Source organism: Salvelinus sp. IW2-2015, linkage group LG31 (genome assembly GCF_002910315.2).
Source record: "Salvelinus sp. IW2-2015 linkage group LG31, ASM291031v2, whole genome shotgun sequence".
NCBI lineage: Eukaryota > Metazoa > Chordata > Actinopteri > Salmoniformes > Salmonidae > Salvelinus > Salvelinus sp. IW2-2015.
In genome coordinates this window covers 25,280,761-25,299,680 of record NC_036870.1, presented here as the reverse complement: position 1 = coordinate 25,299,680, position 18,920 = coordinate 25,280,761, and the positions used below count along the sequence as shown (strand labels likewise).

General features: G+C 44.8%; 1 protein-coding gene across 1 annotated transcript in view; it reads left to right on the top strand.

The window, feature by feature from the left end:
• Nucleotides 1–18,920, top strand: part of LOC111955631 (uncharacterized) — a 33,763-nt gene that overhangs the window by 12,310 nt on the left and 2,533 nt on the right. The window contains exons 2-5 of the mRNA XM_023975850.3: nt 9,487–9,543; nt 11,447–11,552; nt 17,162–18,146; nt 18,318–18,521. Coding sequence (XP_023831618.2) covers nt 9,487–9,543; nt 11,447–11,552; nt 17,162–18,146; nt 18,318–18,521 — 1,352 coding nt within the window. The remainder of the gene's footprint in view (nt 1–9,486; nt 9,544–11,446; nt 11,553–17,161; nt 18,147–18,317; nt 18,522–18,920) is intronic.

Sequence of the window (18,920 nt, the reverse complement as noted above, 5' to 3'; positions counted from 1 at the left end):
CTGGGGACCCCATGGGGTACATGTGTTTTTTCTTTTCTTCAAAGCACTACACAGCTGATTCAAATAATCAACTAATCATGAAGCTTTAATTATTTGAATCAGCTGTGTAGTGCTAGGGCAGAAACTAAGTGGCACCCCTTGAGGTCCACAGGACAGAGTTTGAAACTAAGTGTGCACCCCTTGAGGTCCACAGGACAGAGTTTGAAACAAGTGTGCACCCCTTGAGGTCCACAGGACAGAGTTTGGGAAACGCCTGGACTAATGATTACACCCTAGATCAGCTAGATGCAGGCAAGAGTGTGCAATGTAGTATTGAATGTGTCACTTTCTGTCACCTTGATTACTACAAATTTTCTCTCGACCTGTGCACCTACGTTATAAACTTTCATTCATAGGCTAGGTTGTTGCAACCTCATGATGGGTATAGGAAAAATGTGAGTATCATGTAGTAGCCTAAACCTGCAATGTTACATTGAGCTGGGTGACTGGAATATGTATATATATTTTTCATTTAACCTTTATTTAACTAGGCAAGTCAGTTAAGAACAAATTCTTATTTACAATGACAGCCTAGGACAACTGGGTTAACTGCCTTGTTCAGGGGCAGAACAACAATTTTTTACCTTGTCAGCTCTGGAATTTGATCTTGCAACCTTTCGGTTACTAGTCCAACGCTCTAACCACTAGGCTACCTGCCGCCATATGTTGGAAATCGGGTGCAATTTGGGAGGCAGACAATCTGTGGGGGTCGGAGTTTTGGAGCATCGTAGTACAGGAAATGCTTGACTAAGTGCACCGAGTTCGGATGAACTGACTGAAAACACCCCAAGACATTTCTGTAGTCTAGAGAGTAGAATATTGCTCGGTCTGAATACTGACTACACCAGTCACGTTTTAAAATTCTATCAGTAAACCTCTTCATGCGTTTTCTACAGAGCTAATATTAACACCGTACACACATTTTGATAATTCACACAACACATGCGATCTCCTAAATCACTCATTCTGATACCTCAATACATAATGTGTTTTGATAGCCCAATATATCATCTGTTTTGATAGCTCAATATATCATCTGTTTTGATGGCTCAATATATGTGTTTTGATAGCTCAATATATCATCTGTTTTGATCGTTCAATATATAATCTGTTATGATAGCTCAATATATAATGTGTTTTGACAGCTACATTCAACAAACAATCTGAATAGCTGAATACATCAAACTTTGGCAGCTATATGCATCTTGGTCCCTGGCACATATGGGCGCACACAAAAGATCCACACCGCCTGAAGTTCCTATTCTGATTGACCTGCTTTATAGTCTTCATGGTCGTCACCAGTCAGAATAAGAACAGTGTTTCTTTCTCTACAGTGTCTCTAAAACTCATCAGCTGACTTCAGAGCCCCAATGTGTCAGTTGAGGAGYGAAGCTTTAGTCACTGTGTGATCACACCTGACTCATTTTCCCACCCTCACTCTCCTCCTCTCTCTCCTTTTCTAACACCTTTTCGCGCCCACTCTTTTTCTCCTTCTTTAATGGCCTCTCCCTCCCTTTATTCACTCATATAAATGCAATATGCAACAACTTCAAAGATTTTACTGAGCTACATTTCATAAAAGAAAATCAGTCAATTGAAATAAATGAATTAGGCCCCAATCTATGCATTTCACATTACTGGGAATACAGATATKTWTWTTTTTRTWAAGTAGGGGCGTGGATCAGAAAACCAGTCAGTATCTGGTGTGACCACCATTTGCCTCATACAGTGCGACACATCTCCTTCGCATAGAGTTGATCAGGCTGTTGATTGTGGCCTGTGGAATATTGTCCCACTCCTCTTCAATGGCTGTGCGAAAGTTGCTGGATATTGGCAGTACCTGGAACACGCTGTCGTACACGTTAATCCAGAGCATCCCAAACYMGCTCYATGGGTGACATGTCMGGTGAATACGCAGGTCATGGAAGAACTGGGACATTTTCAGCCTCCAGAAATTATGTACAGATCCTTGTGACATGGGGCCATGCATTATCATGCTGAAACATGAGGTGATGGCGGCGGTGAATGGCGCGACAATGGGGCCTCAGGTTCTCGTCATGGAATCTGTGCATTCAAATTGCCATTGATAAAATGCAATTGRGTTCATTGTCCATAGCTTGTGCCTGCCCATACCATAACCCCACCACCACGGGGKYCTCTGTTCACAATATGGACATCAGCAAACTGCTCGCCCACACAATGCCATACACATGGTCTGCGGTTGTGATGCCGGTTGGAGGTACTTCCAAAAAATGTTCAATGACGTTGGAGGTGGCTTATGGTAGAGAGATTAACATTCAATTCTCTGGCAACAGGTCTGGTGGAACTTCCTGCAGTCAACATGCAAATTGCGCGCTCCCTCAAAACTTGAGACATCTGTGGCATTGTGTTGTGTAACAAAACTGTTCATTTTAGAGTGGCCTTTTATTGTCCCCAGCACAATGTCCACCTGTGTAATGATCATGCTGTTTAATTAGCTTCTTGATATGCCACACCTGTCAGGTGGATGGATTATCTTGGCAAAGGAYACATGCTCACTAACATGGATGTGAACAAATTTGTCCACAACATTTGAGAGAAATAAGCTTTTTGTGCATATGTAAAATCTCTGATCTTTTATTTCAGCTCATGAAACATGGGAACCTTTAACTATGGTTCTTTTATATTTCTTTGTGTTCAGTGTATTATATATAGAAATGTGTCAAAATTCATTATAGGTCATCATTATTACTATAACATAAACCAATACATAAATACCTAATACATACAATACATACATAAAACATAACTACATACATACATACATATACATACAGAAAGTATTCATACCTCTTGACTTATTCTACATTTAGTTGTGTAAGCACTGAATTCAACATTCACACATCTACACCATTCATATTCAGCATTAACGTACAACAACATTTTCAACTTTACATAGTGATCGATACAGTATAACCCCTAAGATGCATATGTTGTATGTAGCATCTTCTTGGCGCGTTTAGCAGATGTGAGACTTGGTGTCACACGGCAGTAGATCTCATGGTGGTTCTGTGGCTCCTTGTTGTCATCATTCATATCATTTTCTTTTGAGAGAATCATGATTAAGCTACCTGTCATATTGGTTGTGATGACGACTTAGCTAGACACCATTTTATAGGATCTTGCAGGATATAGATTTTCAAGTAGATTTAGGTCAAACTATAAGACTTGATCCACTGAAGGAGGTCAATTTCTCTCTGGCTAAGTGTAAGATTTGGCCGTGTGCTATTAACGCGCTTATTGTCCTGACTGATAGGTGAAGTTGTCATGTTCCTGCCCAGCCTGTTCTGTGGAAGATATTTTACTCTCATGATCCGGTTTCTTCAGGGTTATCTGGATCTTTGATTTGCTTTCCATTCCATTTTGTTATTTTGTGTTATCACTAGAAAAGTCCGCAGTCCTTATAGAGTTTAAGATTATTAAAGACTCGCATAATAAGGTGGCAGTCGTGCAGGTTTAAGAGTGAGGGAGAGTCAATCTTTGTTTTGTTATGACGAGGTCGATAGCGCTATATTGCTGGCATGTGGTTAGATGGTTGGACAGTAACCGTAAAGGTTTGCAAGATTCAAATTCCAGAGCTGACAAGGTAAAATATACGTTGTTCCCTCCCTGAACAAGGCAGTTACCCTGTTCTCCTAGGCTTCTTGTAATAATGAATTTGTTGTCTTAATGACTTCGTAGTTAAATAAAGGTAATCAATATAAATAACGAGAGGTATGGTTGTAGCTCCGGCTGCCCAAGTTGTTCTGTGTAAGGAATGACGGATGTGTGAATTTGGAATTGACATCTTTGTGTTCATCGACGTACTGAAGTCTAAACACAGGCTCTTTGCCTCATAACCAATCAGCATTGTGTGTGTTGTTGTGTCGCTTCATACCATCTTAGCTTTGTTGTGTGTCTGTGTGTCTCATACCTCAGCGTTGTGTGTGTCTGTGTGTCTCATACCTCAGCGTTGTGTGTGTCTGTGTGTCTCATACCTCAGCGGTGTGTGTGTCTGTGTGTCTCATACCTCAGTGGTGGGAAACTCTGGGCTTTCAGTAGAGTATTATTTTATAGTCAGTGGTTGGCACGTATATCTCTGCTCAACTCTGCTAGTCATTAAAAGATACTGAGGAAATGTCAAGGAGGTATAATATGTCCTGGGGAGGGAGTAATCATCCCCACCATCCACTTACTCTTCACACACACAGACCCTCACCAGTCAGGATTACAGGAGCATTGGGAGCTCAAGGTTCTATGTGGAGAACCTAGAGCTTGATAACTCATAATTCTGATTCCAGAATTCAATATTCCCATTCTGGTGTGTAGCGGTTCTCAATGGTGAAGTGCTGATTAACACCTGGACCGTAAATTTCACCTTCCTCCGTCCCTCCGTCTGTCCCACCGGTCAAGACTTCCGGAGTCAAGAGGAGTGGGTATCCAACATTCCCACTGGCAGAACCTGGCATCGTAAACTTCCAGAGAGTGTTCTCATGGCAGAGCGGAATGATAGCCCTCTTAAAGCCAATGTGGTAAATGTATAAATGAAATGACTCCTCCCTACCCCCTCCCTATTTCACTGCAGGGGGGAATTACCCTAATATGTTGTGTATGTCTTGCTGGTTAGTGTAATAGGAGTGTTAAGATAATGATGCCTAAATTACTGTTTAGTGACACAATCATATTGTATCCATCTCCAGCTGTTATTATGACCAGAGGGAGAGAATGAGGAGAGGGGAGGTGGGTTGAATCCCTATAGATTCAGGGTTTTAGTATGAGATTTTAATGTTAGAAAAAAAGCTTGTTTCCATGTGATGGGTATGTGTGGTAGATGTGTTTGTGTGTGTGTGTGTGCATGCTTGTGTATGTACATGAACACTGGTATCACAGGAGGTTGGTGGCACCTTAATTGGGGAGGATGGGCTCGTGGTAATGGCTGGAGTGGAATAGTGGAAAGGTATCAACAACATCAAACATATGGTTTCCATGTGTTTGATGCCATTCCATTTGCTCCATTCCAGCCATTATTATGAGCCGTCCCACACTCAGCACCGCCCTCCCACTGACTGGTTGTGTGTGGGTGTGTGGTGTGTGTGTGTGTGTTGTGTGTGTGTGTGTGTGTGTGTGTGTGTGTGTGTGTGTGTGTGTGTGTGTGTGTGTGTGTGTTGTGTGTGTGTGTGTGTGTGTGTTGTGTTGTGGTGTGTGTGTGTGTGTGTGTGGTGGTGTGTGGGTGGTGTGGGTGGTGGTGGTGGGGTGGTGTGGACGAGCAGAGCCAGATGATGATCTGGGGAACAGATTGAGAATGAGATGGCTAACACATCTCTGTGTGCTCAGTTAATTTATTCAGCCTATGTCTCTCCCAGGCCCATGCAAATGAGATGGAATGGAGAGGATGACAAGCATACAGACAGGCTACACACACACACACCTCATTACACACACACCTCAATACACACACACACACCTCAAACATGCACGCGCACAAATGCATACACACACAGACATACTGTAGTCATATACTGAGACCAGCCACCCGGACAGCTGATTAAACTGACGAGTTTCTGTCTGTAATACAGTCCTATTGTGGGGGAAACGAATTCTAATTGTCTGGGCTTTGCTCCCAAGTGAGTGGGCTTATGTGCACCCTTGACCATGTGAAATCCATAGATTAGGGACTAATGAATTTATTTCAATTGACTGATTTCCCTTATATGAACTTTAACTCAGTAAAATCGTAGAAAATTTTGCATGTTGTGTTTAATATTTTGTTCATATAAAATGCATCTCATGGATATTTAAAGCAATAAGGCCTGAGGAGGTGTGGTATATGGCCAATACATCACGGCTAAGGGCTGTTATGCATAACGCAACACAGCCCTTAGCCGTGGTATATTGGCCCCATAAACACAATACCCGAGGTGCCTTATTGCTGATTATAAACTGGTTACCGGACGTAATTAGAGCAGTAAAAATATAATGTTTTTCCTAACCATGGCTGTCCCATTGTGTTCTGATGCACCCTTGCTCATCGATCTTCCATCTCTCCATTGTGTTCTGTGGCTCTCTCTCTTCCATGTGTCCTGATGGCCTCCACTCTCTTCTCTCCATTGTTCGATGGCTCTCTCTCTCTCTCCATTGTGTCTGATGGCTCCTCTCTCTCTCCATTGTGTCTGATGGCTTCCACTCTCTCTCTCCATTGTGTTCTAATGGCTCCTCTCTCTCTCCATCTGTGTTCTGATGGCTACTCTCTTCTCCATTGTGTGATGGCTCCTCTCTCTCTTCTCCATTGTGTTCTGATGTCTCCTCTCTCCGTCTCCATTGTGTCCTGAAACTGGCTCCTCTCTGCTCTCCATTGTGTCGCTGATGGCTCCTCCTCCCCTCTCCATTGTGTCTCTGATGGCTCCACCTCTCTCTCTCCATTGTGTTCTATGATGGCTCCTCTCTCTTCTCTCCATTGTGTTCCCTGATGGCTCCTTTCTCCGTCATTGTTTCTGATGGCTCTCTCTCTCTCCATTTGTGTCTGAGGCTCCTCCTCTCTCTCCATTGTTCGATGCTCCCCTCCTCTCCATTGTGTCTGAAATGGCTCTCTCTCTCTCTCTCCATTTCGTGGTGCTGGATGGCTTACACTCTCTCTCTCCATTGCTCCATTGTGTTCTGATGGCTCCTCTCTCTCTCTCCATGTGTTCTGATGGCACTCTCTCTCTCCATTGTGTCCTACATGGCTCTCCCTCTCTCCCATTGTGTTCTGATGCTCCGGTTCTTCTCTCCATTGTGTTCTGATGGCTCCACTCGTCTCTCTTTCCCCCACAATAGTGTTCTTGATGGCGCTCCTCTCTCTCCTCCCATTGTGTATCCTGAATGCTCCTCTCTCTCTCGCATTGTGTCTGATGGCTCCTCTCTCTCTCACATTGTTCTAATGCTCCCTCCCTCTCTCTCCATTGTGCCTGAGGCTCCACTCTCTCCTCTCCATGTTTCCTGATGTGACTTCCTCTCCTCCATTGTGTTCTGATGCTCCTCTCATCTCTCCATTGTGTTCTGATTGGCTCCTCTTCTCTCTCCATTGTGTCCTGATGGCTGCCACTCTTCTCTCTCTGTCCATGGTCACTGTATGGCTCCTCTCTTCATTTTGTTCTGATGGCTCCTTCGTCTCTCTTCCATTGTTCTGATGGCTCCTCTCTCTACTCCATTGTGCTTCTGATGGCTCCTCCTCTCTCCATTGTTTCTGTAATGTGTGAGCAACTAACGGTAGCGATCCCTGCAGGTAGCTATAACCATTAATACTGACGTCACACTAATCCGTCTGATTACCCCAATCGAGAGAGAAAGATATGCTTCGCACCACACTCACAGGAAAAGCACGATAGAACACACAACTCACAGGAAAACACAAGAACACACACACCTCACAGGAAAACGCACAAGAACACATCACACTCACAGAAACACAAGACACACACACTCACAAGGAAAACACAAGAACACTCACAGGAAAAACACCAAGAACACAACCACTCACAGGAAAAACAGAAAACACACAACTCTGCCCTGTGGGAGAGATTATATGTGTACAGTAACCCTTGAAAGAACGAAGCCACAGACTTGTTCTTACTAGAACAAAAGGCCAGACAGTTGTTAAGCTGTTGGTTTGAGGCTATGAGTTCCGGTTTAAGTTCAAACTAAAATTTTTCTAAAATAATTATCTTTCTCTCTCTGCACCCCCCCGTCCCACTCCTCTCTCCTCTCTCTCTGCCCGCCCGTTCCCACTCTCCTCTCTCTGCCCCCCTGTCCCATTTTCTCTCTCTGGCCCCACTGTTGCCCACCCTCTCGTTCCACTCTCTCTCTGCCCCCCCGTTGCCCGACCCTCTCCCTCTCTCCGCTACATCTGCCCCCGTTCCACTCCCTTCTCTCTCTCTCTCTTCCTCTCTGCCCCCCTTCCTACTCTCTCTCATCTGCCCTGTTCCCACTCCTCCAATCTCGCAACTCTGGCCCCCGCTTACCACTCTCCTCTCGCCCCCACCGTCCACTCCCCTCCTCCCGCAACCTGCCCCTCCACTCGCCTCTCTTCCCAAGCCGTTCCCAACTCCTTCGCTCTCCGCACTCTGCCCCCCCTTCCCACCCTCCTCTCGCACCGCCCCCCTCCCACTCTCTCTCGTCTCTCTCTCTCTCTCAACCTCCCCTTCTGCTCTCTCTCCTCTCCTGCGTCGTCTCTGCCCTCTCCACTTCCTCCTCGCTGCCAGTTATTCGCCCCCGTCCTACTCTCTCCTCTCTCCCCCCACCGTTCCCATCTCTCTCTGCTGCCCCCGTCTCCGTCCACTCCTCTCTCTCCTCGCCCCGTTCCCACTTCCTCAATCTCTCTGCCCAACCTTCACTCTCTCTCTCTGCCCACCCCGTTCCCCACATCTCTCCTTGCCCCCACCGACCTCTCACTGCCCGGCCATTTCCCACTCCTCTCTTTCTTTGTCTCTCGCCCCCCGTTCCCACTCTGCTTTCTCTGCCCCGCCGTCCATACTTCTCCTCTGCCACCCGTCCCACTCCTCTCTCTCTCTCTGCCCCCCAAGGTCCTTGCCATCCTTCTCTCTCTCCGCGCTCTTCCGCTAATGTCCTCTTGTTCCATCTCTCGCCAAAGGGGGATACCCGTTCCCACTACGCGCTGCGCTGCTCTTCCGTCTTGTCCTCTTCCCCTCGTCTCTGCCCCCGTTCATTTGGGAGCGGATGAAGCCGTTCCCGACCTCTCTCTCTCCCTCTATCTTCCCTCTGCTCTCCTCCCTCTCTCTGCCTCCCCAGTCCACTTCCTCTCTCTAATTTCTCTCTCGGTCTAAACGCTCTAATTCCCTCTGGATCTCTCTCTTCTTTCCTACACGTACATATCTGTATTTATTGTGCCGACGAGGACTTGTTCCCTCGGGCCGAAAACCTTAACTCCTCTCTAAGCATAACCCTCTCGCGAATCATACCCCTCTCTAACCGTACTCTCTAATCATAACCTTCTCTAACCAATAACGATACATCCCTCATCTCCCTATATGACTACTTTGCTTCCCTCACTCACCATCATTTCCCCATTATTTTATTACTCTTTGCTTTGTGTGTGTCTCTACACTCACTAACACACCCACAACACACTCTCCACACACCCGCCCCGGTACCCACCCACCCACCGAGTATAACCACACACATCCCACACACAATCACTACACACGTTCATCACACCCCAACAACCATACCAACGACACAATCATCCCGCACCACACACCGGTACACACACCACCCCACACAATACATCTACCGCCACACACACACCACACTCACAATACACCCCAGCAACACAACCACATCCACACATTGCCCACACCCCACACACCAACCACAATACTCCCCCCCACCACCACATACTCACTCTCTCACAGCACGTTCTATTTCTCTCTCCAGAGGTGTCTGTGTCCTCAGTACTGTGTCTGTCGTCAGTGAGAAGAGTTACCAGTCCAGGTGAGGGAGCTGTATGGTCAGGGTTTGTCCTGGTGGCTGTCCCCATTCCTTGTCCACCCTTGTGCCCAGGCCGCAGCATCCAACGCCAGCTAACACAGAGCGTCCTCCATCAGAGAGACACACAGGTAACGGAACACACACACACCAACATACACAACACACACACCACACACACGCACACACACAACACACACAGTAAATAACACACACACACACACACACATCAACACCACACACACACACACACTACACACAACAACACACCCACACACACACACACAAGGTACGGAAACATATACACATACACTCCTCATTTCCTGCAACCAACCTGCTACACAAGAACAGCAGAGAACGACATGTTAGGGAAATGCTCTGACATTCTAATTCTCACCTGCAGGAGCCTCATCTGAATCTCTATTCTCACCTGCGAGGAGCCTCATCTGAGTTCTATCGATCTCACCTGCCAGTGAGCCTCATCTGAATTCTATTCTCACTCTGCAGGAGCCTCATCTGAATTCTATTATCACTGCAGGGACCTAATTGAATTATATCTCACCTGCAGAGCCTCATCTGAATCTTATTCTCACCTGCAGGAGCCTCATCTGAATCTATTCTCACGCAGGAGACTCTCATCTGAATTCTATTCTCACCTGCAGGAGCCTCAATCTGAATTCTATTTCACCTGCAGCAGCCTCATCTGAATTATATTCTCAGACCTCAGAACTCATCTGAATCTATTCTCACCTGCAGGAGTCTCATCTGAATTCTATTCTCACCTTGCAGGAGCCTCATCTGAATTCTATTCTCACCTCAGGAAGTCTTCATCTGAATTTATTTCTCACCTGCAGGAGCCTCATTCTGAATTCTATTCTCCCCACAGAATCTGTGAAATCTGAGCAGAATCTAGTTTTCACACAGGAGATTCCTGCAGAGATCTGTTCTCACGTGTAGATAGGGACTGTATACATGTGGCATGGCCCGTGTGGCAGGCCCGTGTGGCATGCCCATGTGCAGGCCCGTTAATAGACATGTTCACTACTAGAAATGTAAACTGTTTTCTCCAATTCCACAATACTGTATATTTACACAAATACACACACACACACAATCTTTCCTCATACTCTACATGTGTGCGTGCCTACACACACACAGCTGGGTGATCCTGCCCAATTGCATTGTCACAATGGCGACGACTGATTTCATCATCAAACACCCGCCGGAGGGGACAATGTGCTAGGATAGGGGAACCATGAGGCCCCTGTTTCTCCTTTTATCTCTCGATCACTCATCTCTCTCCAACCTCTATCATCCTCTCTCCCTCCTTTTATCTTCTCATCACTTTTCACTCTCTCCAACCCTCTATCCTCCTCTCTCTCCTCCTTTCATTTCTCCATTTCCCTTTCCACCATCCTCCTCTTTTACCGTCTTCTATTTGATCCCTTCATCACTTGCATCCCATTTTCCTCTATTCTCCTCTTCTCTCTCCATCATTTCATCTCTCCCCTTTTTTCCAGACTGTATCCTCCTTTTATCTCTCCTCCTCTCATCCCTCCATTATCACCATTCTCATTTCTTCCATTCTCTAAAGCACAATAGATTACTAAGATCCAGAATACAAAACATGATTATCTATAGTTTTATTCAGGCCTTCATCAGTCCTTTCTACACGTTCATGTCTTTCTACACGTTCATGTCTTTCTACACGTTCATGTCTTTCTACACGTTCATGTCTTWCTTTGAGAAGAAAGTAAGTCTGTGTCCTAAATGGCTATTCCCTACATAGTGCACTCATTTTGACCATAGCCCTATGAGCCCTGCAAAAGTAGTGCACTATATAGGGAATAGGGTACATAAATGTCCGCTGATATCTTCCTTCATCCCTCTTTCATTTCTCTCTGTCCAGTTCAGAGAACCAGCTGAAGTGGGCGGGGCTTCGCCTGGAGACAGACGTGTGTGTGGCGGGTCAACAGGCCCCTGACCCAGAAGTCATCCAGAACTACGTGAAGAAGGTCAGCCATGCCCATTAGTCCTAATGCACAGATCTAGGATCAGCTTACTACTTACACTCAGCTCCACTCTGGGAGAAGTTACCCATAGGCACAGATCTAGGAACAGCTTACTACTTACACTCAGCCCACTCTGGGAGAAGTAACCCATAGACACAGATCTAGGATGAACAAATTCCTCCATTTTTAATCGTAGCCCTTTACTTTCGGGTTGAAAATTACAGATTTGGGCACTAATAAATGTCAGTGTCTGAGTGAGAGAAATGCTGTAAATGAAGAGGAATCTATGTATTTTGAAATATGATATGTTGATGTCATACAAGCAAGCCAAACACCTGTGAATCACATCACATCTCCAAATCATAAAAGTCATGTCATATGCAGGGTCAAGGTTTCTGATCACTATGTTTGATGTACAGTTACCAGATGACATGTGGTCATACCCTGGGATGTTCTGAACACAATGAGCCTGGTTGATGTACAGTTACCAGATGACATGTGGTCATACCCTGGGATGTTCTGAACACAATGAGCTTGTGTTTGTTTATTTAAATGCACTCGACTGCTTTTTATGCGCACCAAAATGACGATCTGTTTCTCTGAATTGCCTTGTGAAAGCCTAACACTGTAAGGTTGTATTTTATAACTTACTAGCAATAGAACACGCTTTCTAATTATGCCCACTTGACACAGATTGCGATTTATAATGGACCGTTTTTGGATTGCTTAAACAACAGTAATTGTGTGATGCAGGGTTGTGTTCCAACTGAAACAACTAAACGTGTGCTTGCTCTAGTCCCTCAATGGCACGGCTAGGAGAGCTCAAAAAGCACCTTCAACTTGAAGACTCTTTGATTCATAAAAGTGCATTGAAATTGCTTCGCAACTGTGCACACTTTCTCACTCAAACCATTTTTTTGTCTTAGGTTGCACCTACCCCACGTTTTCCAGGAATAGTCTTATCATGTTACTGAATGTATCCAGAATATTTTCAGATTTCGTTGTCAACAAATGCGGTGAACAGTACAGTAAATGTAAAATGCACCTAAAATCAACAGTGAAATGCTTGAATTCAGTCTTGGGGAACTGTTCAAATAAAATGTTATTTGTCACARGTGCAGAATACAACTGTGAAATGCTTACTTACAAGCCCATAAGCAACAATGCAGTTCAAGAAATAGAGTTAAGAAAATATTTCTTAAATAAACTAAAGTAAAAAAATAAATAAAAAGTAACACAATAAAATAGCGGTACTGAGTCAGTGTGCCAGGTTCAGGTTAGTTGAGGTCATTTGTACATGTAGGTGACTGTGCATAGATAATAAACACGAGTAGCAGCAGTGTAAAAACAAAGGGGGGGGCAATGTAAATAGTCCAGGTGCCATTTGATTCATTGTTCAGCCGCCTTATGGCCTGGGGGTAGAAGTGTTAAGAGGCCTTTTGGTCCTAGACTTGGCGATCCGGTACCGCTTGCTGTGCGGTAGCAGAGAGAACAGTCTATGACTTGGGGACTGGAGTCTTTGACAATTTTTGGGTTCCTCTGACCCCTGGTATATGTCTAGTTTGAGAAACAGACCTCACAAGTCCTTAACTGGCAGCTTCATTAAATAGTACCCGCAAAACACCAGTCTCAACGTCAACAGTGAAGAGGCGACTCCGGGATGCTGGCCTTCTAGGCAGAGTTCCTCTGTCCAGTGTCTGTGTTCTTTTTATTGGCCAGTCTGAGATATGGCTTTTTCTTTGCTACTCTGCCTAGAAGGCCATAATCCCTGAGTCGCCTCTTCACTGTTGACATTGAGACTGTGTTTTGCGGGTACTATTTAATGAAGCTGCCAGTTGAGGACTTGTGAGGTGTCTGTTTCTCAAACTAGACACTCTAATGTATTTGTCCTCTCTCAGTTGTGACCGGCCTCCCTCCTCTTTCTATTCTTTTTAGACCCAGTTTACGCTGTTCGTTGAAGGGAGTAGTGCACAGCGTTGTACAAGATCTTCAGTTTCTTGGCAATTTCTCACATGGAATAGCCTTCATTTCTCAGAACAAGAATAGACTGACGAGTTTCAGAAGAAAGGGCTTTGTTTCTGGCCATTTTGAGCCTGTAATCGAACCCACAAATGCTGATGCTCCATATACTCAACTAGTCTAAAGAAGGCCAGTTTTATTGCTTCTTAATCAGAACAACAGTTTTCAGCTGTGCTAACAATATTGCAAAAGGTTTCTAATGATCAATTAGCCTTTTAATATGAAAAACTTGGATTAGCTAAACAACGTGCCATTGGAACACAGGAGTGATGGTTCCTGATATGGGCTCCTGTACGCCTAGTAGATATTCCATAAAAAATCTGCCATTTCCAGCTACAATAGTCATTTACAACATTAACAATGTCTACACTGTATTTCTGATCAATTTGATGTTATTTTAATGGACAAAAAATGTGTGCTTAAAAAAAAAAATAATAAATTTCTAAGTGACCCCAAACTTTGAAAAGTAGTGTAGCTCTATCCATATAGGCCAATTCCCACAAATGTAAAGGGTTAAAGAGCCGATCCTTAGTTGGAATCCCCGCCTCTGTTTTGGTAAAAAGCTCAACAATGGGCCTGGAGAAATTCAAATTCATAGACCGAGCTATGGATTCAAGGACTGACCAATCCAAGATATCGAAATTATAGTTTAAAGCATGTTTTGAGGCGCTACAGTGTTTGTTTACGTTTGCATTGTTTACAAACAAGTAAAACAAGCTAATATTATGGGTTCTGATGTTGAACTAAAGTCATTAGGTGTTTATAAGTTACATTCTTCAATTATCAATAGGTATATATCTTTCATTTATAAGTAAAAAATGTATGTAGCAACTGCAGATTGTCCCTTTAAAGGGACATTACACTATAKAATTCATCCCTTAATTTGAACCTTAATATTTGACTGAAAAATTCTAGTGGCAAGCTCATCCTAATTTCCTTGGATGCCTCCTTACTGGAAGAAGAAGAAGCCACTTTGACTATTGAGATGCCCCCCTAATGTCACTATCAGCTGTGACATCATCGTTTAACAATCACAAACTCCCTCTTAGGCATTCATAGTAGTGAATTCATCTCATTCTACAGCGACCATGAGAAGTGAACAGGCCTTATTGAGGAGATTTGCATGTGAACAGGCGGAGCATAAAAGGGAGCGGTGATTGGATTGAAATGCACYGGGCTCAGTATAATGTGATATGGTCAGGCAGCGTGACATGAATAGGCAATCAGATAGCAGCCTGGCTGCTGGGGAATCACTGAAAAGAACCACGGACAGGACGCAATAGAAGAGTAGGGGACATTGATGGGTCTTCTCACACTACAGGGTTTGGCACTTACTTCCTTCTTATGACACACACACGTGTGCTCTTGCGTACATGGACACACCAAACATGAATAAGTACATGTCAAGGAGGTATAATAAGCCTGTGGGTGGGATTGAGTAATAATCCCCACCACCCACATACATATCACACACACACACACACACAAACACACACACCACACACCACACACACACACACACACACACACACACACACACACACACACACACACACACACACACACACACACACACACACACACACACCACACACCACACACAAACACACCACACACACACACACACACACACACACACACACACACACACACACACACATTTTGTATTTCTACTCACATCTTGACACACTCAAGAGTTGGGCAGTGTCTGTTCACTGTCCCTCATCTTCATCTGCCTCCCCCAACAAAAATGTGTGTGTGTGTGTTGATTGTCATTGAAGGAGGGATGGTAATGGGGAAAGATGTCTCGTTATTATTGGTGGTAGTTAGCATTCTGTGTTCTCTCTAACGAGCCCCTCTCAAACTGTCAGCATTAATATCAACTGACAGTTAACCAGAGGAACTCTGTGGGAGGGAGAGGGAGAATGACACACACACGGTAATGACACACACACGGTAATGACAAACGCACATACAGACCGTGGATAATGAGGTTCCTTTGTCATTAGAATACTTGGTCTTTAGGGATGATAGGCTGTTTGCAGGATGTTTTGCAGAATGTCTGTAGTGTGTAAATGAGGCTGTGGGTGTAACCCCAAGTAAGCGTAATGGCTACTGATTGAATATGATTTGTATCTATATGTGTATCGGGCATGTGAGAGTGMGTGTGTGTCCGTGTCCGTGTCCGTCCGTGTCTGTGTGCTTGAGTGTACAGTACAAGTACACATATGGAATCATGTAGTAAACAAAAAACTGTTAAACAAATCAAAATATATTTTAGATTCTTCAAAGTAGCCACCCTTTGCCTTGATGACAGCTTTGCACACTCTTGGCATTCTCTCAACCATCTTCATTAGGAATGCTTTTCAACAGTCTTGAAGGAGTTCCCACATATGCTGAGCACTTGTTGGCTGCTTTTCCTTCACTCTGCAGTTCAACTCATCCCAAACCATCTCAATTGGGTTGAGGTTGGGTGATTGTGGAGGCCAGGTTATCTGATGCAGCACTCCATCACTCTCCTTCTTGGTAAAATAGCCCTTACACAGCCTGGAGGTGTGTTGGGTCAATGTCCTGTTGAAAAACAAATGATAGTCCKACTAAGCGCAAACCAGATGGAATGACGTATCGCTGCAGAAAGCACCCCCACACCCCCATAACACCTCATCCTCCATGCAAAACGGTGGGAACCACACATGCGGAGATCATCCGCTCACCTACTCTGCATCTCACAAAGACACGGCTGTTGACTCATCAGACCAGATTTTGACTCATCAGACCAAAAGGACAGATTTCCACMGGTCTAATGGCCATTGCTCGTGTTTCTTGGCCCAAGCAAATCTCTTCTTKTTATTGGTGTCCTTTAGTAGTAGTTTCTTTGTAGCAATTCGACCATGAAGGCCTGATTRACACWGTCTCCTCTGAACAGTTGATGTTGAGATGTGTCTCTTACTTGAACTCTGTGAAGCATTTATTTGGGCTGCAATTTCTAAGGTTGGTAACTCTAATGAACTTATCCTCTGCAGCAGAGGTCACTCTGGGTCTTCCTTTCCTGTGTCGGTCCTCATGAAAGTCAGATTCATCATAGTGCTTGATGGTTTTTGCGACTGCACACATTTTCCGATATCTTAATGATGGACTGTCATTTCTCTTTGCTTGTTTGAGCTGTTCTTGCTATAATATGGACTTGGTATTTTACCAAATKTTCTGTCCACCACCCCTACCMTGTCACACACAACTGATTGGCTCAAACGCATTAAGAAGGAAATAAATTCCACAAATTAACTTTTAACAAGGCACACCTGTTAATTGAAATGCATTTTACCTCATGAAGCTGGAAGAATCTCAAGTATAAAATATATTTTGATTTATTTAACACTTTTTTGGTTACTACATGATTCCATATGTGTTATTTCATAGTTTTGATGACTTCACTATTATTCTACAATGTAGAAAATAGTAAATATAAAGAAAAACCCTTGAATGAGAAGGTGTGTCCAAACTTTTGACGGGTACTGTATGTGTCTGCTAAGTGACCACTACCGTGTGTGTGTGTGTGTGTGTGTGTGTGTGTGTTTGTGTTTGTGTTTGACCAGATCCAGGACATGGCGGAGCAGGGTATGCTGTTTGTGGGCTTCCTGCAGCAGCCTGGCGGGGGACCCTGTTTCCTGGGGCACTTGGACCCTGAGGACCTGTCCTCCCTGCACTCCAGCCCCTCCCCCATACACAGACACCCCACTAGTCCCTCAGAACCCACGATACCGGATCCCAGCCCTACAGACTCTGCAGAACCCCACCAGAACCTCCTAGAACCAGAACACAACCGGAACACAGAAGTGAAAACACCAGAACACAAGTCGGTTGACCTCAGAACAATTGAACAGAACCCTACAGATACCAGTCAGGTGGAGCTGGACTTGAGCTCCACAGGACCGCTAGATCTCACACAGGACTCTACTCCAATAGAATCATCAAACAGAGAACACGACCACAGTCCAYGCAAAATAGCCTCAATAGAAGACCAACCAAACCACTGTCCAGATGAACCAGCAGACTCACCAGAGAGACCCAGCCAAAGAGATCCATCTAGTGACCAACAGAACCACAACCACGCCCCAACAGAARTCCCTGGCGACCAGGATCAACTACATTCTAACAACACAATAGAGACCACATGTATAGAGAGACAACAGAATGAAAGCCAAGCAGAATTCATCAGGATTCTACTACCCAACTTCAGCCCAACAGAGTTAACACATGGACTTGGTGGTCCAGACGCAGACAGACAGTGCCAGGGAGACAGACAGAGTCTAAGCCCTCAGACACAGAACCACAATCAGAGACCGGAAATAGACCACGGCTCAGACAACCTGGTCCGGTCACCAGAACTAGACAACGGTGACCACGGGTCAGAGTCCGGGGCTGAGAGGGGGTGTAACCGTAGAAACGATGGCACGGGCGGTGACCCGGATGAGCATCTGAGGAGCAGCAGAGTTCCGACCCACAACAACAACAATCACATCCGGGTCAAGAGTCCAGACAGAGAAAAGAGGGCTGTAGGGTCTCCACCAGCACAGAGCAGTGAGTGTGAAGTCTACTACTGTTGCCACTGGGTTATAGAGGTTGCTGTTGTGATTTTATACTGAATATTACTGAATAATATAATATTGATTGATTTCAGACTTGTGTATAGTATTTAAAACTAATGCWATGTGTCTCTCTCTCTGTGTSTGTGTGTGTCTGTGTGTGTAGGGGTGCAGCTGTTTGCCCTGTACAACCACACGGGGGAGCTGTCCAGCTCTCTGAGGTTCTACTCCCTCAGGGTTCCGCTGCAGCTGCAGAGAGAGGCYGGGCTAGTGACTGAGGTTGACGCCCACTGGCTGGACCACATGACCCAGCATTTCATCAGCGGAGCTCACCTCATCGACGGCTTCTTTCACATTGGAGACGACAATGGTATGTTTTGCACAATGGTGATGTGTAATACAGTAGTAGCCAGAGTGTCAGTCTGTTTGTGCTGTCAAACTCCTTGTCACTCATTGTCATGCCAAACAATAGGTTCTAGCTCATTAATGATAACATGTTCATATTTGAAGATTTCAGTGAGGCCAGACTGTTTGGCTTGTCCATGAGCATTGCAGTTAGGAAGAGCACAAACAGCTCTTTGACAACCCTAGTGCTGTAGTGTTTACCATGGTGAACATACTTACAACTTTTGGAATTTAGGGGAAAATGGTAAAGGCCTACTTGGAAAGCTTACCAATGTTCCTTCACCCATGATGCATGGAAGTACATCAAAGCTTATCCATGTTCCTTCACCCATGATGCATGGAAGTACATCAAAGCTTATCCATG